This window comes from Polistes canadensis, unplaced genomic scaffold (assembly GCF_001313835.1).
Source record: "Polistes canadensis isolate GaletaPanama2010 unplaced genomic scaffold, ASM131383v1 scaffold_71, whole genome shotgun sequence".
NCBI classification, from domain to species: Eukaryota; Metazoa; Arthropoda; class Insecta; order Hymenoptera; family Vespidae; genus Polistes; species Polistes canadensis.
This window is the reverse complement of record NW_014569618.1, coordinates 52,639-60,042: the sequence shown is the minus strand read 5'-3', so window position 1 is coordinate 60,042 and position 7,404 is coordinate 52,639. Positions and strand designations below refer to the sequence as shown.

Here is a 7,404-nt window from a genome sequence, read left to right as displayed (position 1 = left end):
GAGAGAGAGAGAGAGAGAGAGAGAGAGAGAGAGAGAGAGAGAGAGAGAAATAAGAAATACACGATGACACGTTAGAAAAAGAGAAAACGAATTTTCAGCGTACATTTTAGCGAATATAGGTCACAAGGGTGTCGTCCTAGCTAACACTGTGAAGCAAGCTTTGCGAAAAGAGAGATGGACGAACTGTGAGAAAAATAGAGATAAAAGATCTGATAATAAAGGCGAAAGACTGCGAGGGAAATAGAAAAAAAGAAAAGTAAAGTAAAGCAAAGCATGCAACAGAGAACGAAGAACGGGAGTAAAAGTAGTTGCGGTTTGGTATTAACTGGAAAAACAACAAGCCGAGGGTAAAGGGAACGGAAAGGGAACGTGAGGAATGGAATGAGGGTGGGATTGGGGATTGGGTAGGAAGAGTAAAAGGGGGAAACTCTTCGTTTTTGTTAATTTACTAAAGATCCAAGAGCAACTTGTGACTCGCGAAGCTATTAATTCGCACCGTGTTGTGGAGAAGTCGAGACAATTTACAATACCTCTATCTATCTCTCTCTTTCTTTCTTACCAATCGAATGCTTTTCTTTTCTTACTCCTTCTTCTTCTTCTTTTTTTCCTACCTTTAATCGTGTCCAGTAATTAATCGCGAAAGCAAGAAACACGGTGTGCAAAAATGATCGACTACTTGTTAACGATTCATTCGAAAAATTAGAATCTCATTATGAAATAACGATTATTGTTATATTTTATTTTTTAATTTGTCATCCTGAATATATTACAACACTTTGTTCTTCATATTTTTGTCGTAACGTTTCATTTTCATTTTTTTCCCCTTTTATTTTTCTTCTTTCTCCTCGTCATTGTTTTCCTTCAAATTTATTTTTCTTATATTATATAATGTTTTTTTTTTTTTTAAAGAAACCAAACTGATTAATTGCGTTAGCATCCTTACAAATGACTTTGTTTGGATTAGTTCTACTACATAGAATGGGAACGAATGGTGGGGCTGCTAATGGATCGCTTCAACGAGAATAATCGTCTCGAAACGCGTTATTCGTTTCGTCTTTCGTCTTTCCTCAGCTTTTGCTTCCTCCTCATCTCTTTCTACTCCTCCTTCTTAACCTCCTCCTCCTCCTCTTCCTCATCTTCATTCTCATCATCTATGTCCTCTCATCCTTTCGTTCTTGTCCTCGTCTACTGTCGTCTTCGTCTTCGTTTTCGTTTTCGTTTTCGTTTTCGTCTTGGTTGTCGACAAAGACGAATAGCAATGACGCTCGAGATACATACTACTTTAGATAAATTATTGCTCTCGCATTTAATGACGTTACGCAATGACCTACATTAAAAATCGTTAAAGCATTTCTCTTCTATACGTCGACGAGAATTTACTTGCATTTTAAGATCAATGAAATATTTCTCGATGAGTCAACAAATATTTTTCTTTAACCACAGATCGTATTTTAATATATTATATTTTCTTATCATCTCTTTAATATGTGTAATTATTTTACTTATATAAATATATATACAATTTAATTGTCATGATATAATATTTGATTAACTTTTGTTAAGAGTATTCAATAATTATATTTGCGTGTATAAATATATAAATATTATTTAATATTGTCGTAATATATGATAAATAATATTATATATGTACTCTCTGTTTTTACGTATAAATAAATATAATTTTTCATTGTCATAATTAAAGAGTAAGTATTAAAAGAATATAATAACATTTTTATTCGTTACGAAATAAAAATGTACATTTATGTTATTAACCAAGATAATTAATTCTTTGCAGTTAGATATTTTTTTCTTTCTACGCGTGATTACAAAAGAATTTAAAATTACTTGGAATTAACAGAAGGAACAAAAAAAAAATGAACACATTTTAAACAGTTAATTAATATAATTCTCATAGATATTAAATTTATTACCACATTTCTCTATAAACTGAAATTGATAATCGATTCGAAGAACGTGTTTGTTCGTTGCAAAAATAACAATTATGAAATATTATATGTATCCACCATATTGGAGTAAGAAAATTAAATGAATAAATAATAATAATAATAATAATAATAATATTAATATTAATTTATTGGTATGTGATTTGAAAGTCACGCTGGTCTGCAGGAAATTAAATTAATTTTACCAATAATTTAATATATATTACGCATTGGAAAGAAAATAACGAAGCATTCGTATATAAAAAGAAATGTGAAATTTAGTGTCACATTCTCGAGTATCTATTAAAAAGAAATATAAACATTCGTATAAGAAAGTATACTGCATATATATGTGTAAAATAATGAGTATACTTATACATATATATATATAATATTGCATAATGGAGAGAAAAAAAACAAAACAAAAGATAACATTTATATAAGAATATGGTGAATTCAATGTCCCATGTGAAAGGGTACACTATGAAAAAGAAAATAAACGTAATTATGATACAATATATAGGTCGTTGCGAATATAATGAGTAAGAAAAAGTGAGTCAGTTTAATTCTAGGTGCCTATTGAGACACAACGATCTTTCAATTACTTCTTCCACTACTACCGAAGTGAATAATTAGTTCATTATTAATTCTTCTCGGTTCTTATTCTTCTACTACTTATTCTTTCTTTCATTTTTCTTCTTTCTTTCTTTTTTTTTTTTTTTCTCTTTCAAATACATTCTATGGTCCTCGATGGCAGGGAAGAAGTCTTCAAGTATCACCTTTTACCCCCTTCCTTCTTTTTTTTTTTCTTCTTTCATAGTTTTATTATTTAATTTTATCTGCAGTAATTTTGTTAAACATTCGAATGAAGAAATTCAAATGGAATTTTCTATCTTAGTTTCAACGACTATTTTAACGTAACGTTAAACGTTACTTTTTCTCTCTCTCTCTCTCTCATGATTTACAAAGATTTCTCGAAGGATTCTGTAATTTCATTTTGCATATTCTACGACTTTGTACGTACGTTTGGTATGTATATAGAAATAAGAGAGAGAGAGAGAGAAAGAAAGAAAGAGGTTGAAAGGGATTGGGAAAATGGGTGGGAGGAGGATGGTAGGACGAAGGGTGAGAAAGAAAGACAAGTCGCAATCAATTCATTCGATCGAAAAAGCTTTTGTATTTATCCGTCAAAGGGACGGTTCGATCAAAGTTTATCACTAACAGTCTCAGTATTATTAAAATCAATCCCATCAAAATGTTGGTTACAATATTTTCGATATCACGACTTTATTTTTCTCCGTTATAAACGTAGAAAATTAATTTTTCTATAACTTTACAAAATTATCATATTTTATATTACGTTATTATGCGAAAGTATATACAACAACAACAACAAAAAGAAATTCTTTTTAAATTAAGAAAGAAAATAAATAAATGTGTTATTTTATTCAAATTATTTCAAGTTGTATGGAAGACTCGTCATTTAAAATATAAGTAGGTTTGAATTCTCATATTATATTCTAGCAATGACCACTATATTTTTTTCTAAAGGATAAAGTAAAAGAGAGAGAGAGAGAGAGAGAGAATGGGAAACAATCTACCATAGAAGTTAATTGAAAAACAGGAAATTAAATTTTGTCCTCGCGCATGTTGTGGTTTGCTGATGGATAATGAGAGCTCGTATGTTTCGTGGTAAACTCAGTGGTGCCATAAATCATAGACTTATTTAATCATTTACCTTTCGATACTGTTAATTTAACAAATTTAAAATAACAACAACAACAACAACAATAAAATAACCAAATAACAATTGGATATAAATTTTCTTTATACATCTTTGAGAATATATCTTTTCTTATTTCAATACGCTATAGATAAGAAAACATTTTTAAGTAATGCATCGTCAGAGTGACGTTGGAAAATTTTGTCTAAAAGTTTACTCTCTTTCTTTCTCTCTCTTCCTCTTTTTCTCTCTTTTTTTTTTTTAAGTATAGAGGAAAAAGAATGGATAGAGAAAAGATGAAGAAAGATCATTCTTTTTATGAAAAATTCAAACTTTAATTTAATTCTTCGAAATTGACACGAGACCGTTACCGCTAAGGGATCGATATCAAGAGTCTACGGTTTCATTTTGAAAAGAAATAAGAAAAGTTTCGTGAAAAGAAAAGTGTTCTGAAAAAAATGATTGAATCATATTATTGTAATATTTCAATATTTGTTACAATGAAAATGATTTCAAACGCGATTAGGACTCATATTGAGATTATATTATAATCGTTGATATTTTATTCACGCGTGTTTATTTTTATTCAAACATTAGAAATATTATATATACGAATTGAGAAAATAATTATTTATGATAATATATATATATATATATTATTCATTATTTATTATTATAAATTGTAATATTATATATTATTATTAATATTATATTATTATTATTTATTATTATAAATTGTAATATTATATATATAATCGATTTGAAGTATATTTATTAGATAATAAATATTTATTTGTTTCGGTTTCAGGTTGCAAATGTGTGAAGTATAGCAGTACGGATAGACCATTGGGTGGTACATTTATGACACCTTATTTTCCAAGAAGATATCCACCTAGCATCGATTGTCTTCTTTACACGTTCACCGGTCACCCAGACGAGATCGTAGAATTAACATTTCATCAATTTAACATACATCGAGTTAGATCCGAGTAAGTGTATAATATAATATTATAGAGAAATATTTAATAATTATAATAGTAGTTACAGTGAAGTAGAGAATTAGATGAAGGAAGGAAGGAAGGAAGGAAGGAATCAAATTGAATCGTATCGGTAGATCACCTTTAAACTCATTAATCAATTTTCGAAAGCAAATATTCGTCTGTTATAAAATTATAATAGAATGAAATAATTTAAATTACCGAGTAAAATATACTCCTCCTATTATATACGACAAAATTCTACCATTAACCAAAAGTGTTCATTCAAATATAAGGTATCATATTTGATTAATATTCATGAATTTATTTGAAGGATGATACGAAGCAATTAACCGGTTCGATTGCTTGAATTAATTATCGAGAACTCATCGAAGTTTGAATCTTGGATAGGCAGGAAATCAAAGTTAACGTTCACACGAATATATCTATATGTTCTTATTACGTATATATATATATTACGTTCATACGAATATATTTATACGTTCTTATTACGTATATATGTATAAGTATATTATATTATATTTACATATTAATTTATATATATGTGTACATACATACATATATATATGTATATATATATTGCGTTGACGCCTTTCTCGAATTCAAATTCTTACCGTAGAAGGGTGTTAACTCGTATTATAAATTACAGAGTGAAGGGACAATGGGGCGTCTTGGGTGACTTCATTTGCGCCAGTAGTGGGTTCTCCGGTTGGTAGAGAAAGGAACATGGGGACTTGTCCTTAGCCATTAGAACGTACCTCGTGTCCCGTATGTTAAATTATATCGATATTCTCGAAGACTAGGTGTGCGTTAACTCTGCAATTGGTGTAGAACCAACGCGTATAAACGCGTTCCTATATTCAAAGTGTTAGTCCTGTTCGTGTAGTTACATTAAGGAGCTTGTAGTAGGAAGTCCTGTGCTTGGATACCAACGTGAACGTCACGGCAGACAAACATTAGGAACACTGACTCCGGATTCGCTAGCTAGCTAGCTAACATCTTGGCCCTGAGCGACGTTGATTCACTTTAATACTCGTGATAATCGCACAGTTTGAGAATGTCCCGAGTGTACGATCCCACCCCCGCCCCATCCCTCCCCCCCAACTGTCGGATACCTACACTCCATTAATTTCCTATTAAATATGATTACATTTTTATTGCTGTGTTCGTTATAACATATTTTTACATGCACACGTGGGAAAGTACAGGATAAATAAAGGTTTCAACGTGTTGTAACGTATTTCACGAGTCATATTACATAATATTTTAATGCATTTACATACACCCGAGAGAAATTAGTATTCTTATTTTTTTTTTTTTTAATTTAATTATCTACGAGCTCGATTATAAATTTTTCTTCCTCTCTTTTTTGCACCGAGGGGGGGGAGGGAAGAGTTTCTTTTTTTTTCTTCTTCTTTTTTCTTTCTTTTACGTATATGTAATTATATTTTTTTTTTTTTTTATTAACGAGGACGTCTCTGAATTGTTTGCCCTTTTTTTAAACGTTTAATTAGACGAGAGTAAAAAAATTGTAATAGAACAGTTTGGTTTTGTAAATTTGCGGATGAATATAACGTCCATTAGGATAAATTGAATTCAAGGTAAATGCGAACGGGTGTTAGAGAGAAACAGCTCTTCTTCTTCTCTTCTCTTTTCTTTCGTTGGAACTAGTAGCTGTGACTTATAGTGTCAGTTCTTGGCAATACTCGTGTTAGAGAAAGAGAAAAGCACAGGATAAGGAACCTAGAGAAAGATCCTTGCTAGCCAATTTGTACGGTCTCTAACGTATTCGACCTAGGTTGAATAAGAATAAGAGAATATAAGAAGAAGAAAAAGAATAAGTACCGAAAAGCAACGGGGGACACGCATTTAAATCGTTCAACAAAATAACTTTTTTTCCTTTTTTATTTTTTATTCTAGAATAAATTGGATAATAAAGATTATAAAATCATTCCAACGATAGATCATACTCTTACGAATCGTCAAATATATTTTTTATAAACCAAAAAAAAAAAAAAAAATCCTAAATACAAATCATTTAATGTTTTTCTTAATCGTTGATCAATTTAAAAACAAAAATTATTGAATTTATTTTCAACATTTAACAAAATTTAATTTTGTAATCGTATCTTCGAATGATATTATTACACTTATAATTATTATTATAGTAGTTCTCTCAATATATTGATCTATCATGACAATCTCGATTAGAAACTATACACGTATGTAACGGTCTGTATATATATATTCTGTGTATGTATTTGTGTGAGAAATAGCTCGTTCATTCTCGTTGATTCACGTTAGTGACAGCTGAAAATTTGTGGCTCTTTCTATATATTTCTTCTCTGTCTATCTCAGTTTCTCTTCGTTTGAGTTAACTACCACCAACGGGAATCACCTTACTCGATTACTCCACGACTATAAGGTATGGTTCCTCGACATCGAGTTGAACCACGACTGCAATCGGGGCACGGATATACAGAGACAAGATGCATTCCCATTGCAACCGCGACACCACATCCTATCGCGACATGTACATCCTTCTATCTTTCTCTCACACCTTTTCGTATATATATATATATATATATGTATATATATGTGTGTACTGTTTCTAAGGCAAACAAAAACCTTTCGTGCTATCTAACTTGCACGAATTTTATATCCCGTTTAATTCCTTTCTTTAGAATGATAATATCGGTCAAACATAATTCCCTATATTTTATTTTATATTTTAAAAATG

The 7,404-nt window shown here is 30.3% G+C and overlaps 1 protein-coding gene across 3 annotated transcripts in view; it reads left to right on the top strand.

The window, feature by feature from the left end:
- Nucleotides 1-7,404, top strand: part of LOC106786306 (suppressor of lurcher protein 1-like) — a 124,100-nt gene that overhangs the window by 67,601 nt on the left and 49,095 nt on the right. For all 3 annotated transcript variants that reach the window (XM_014747534.1, XM_014747533.1, XM_014747532.1), the window contains exon 4: nt 4,475-4,655. In XM_014747534.1, coding sequence (XP_014603020.1) covers nt 4,475-4,655 — 181 coding nt within the window. The remainder of the gene's footprint in view (nt 1-4,474; nt 4,656-7,404) is intronic.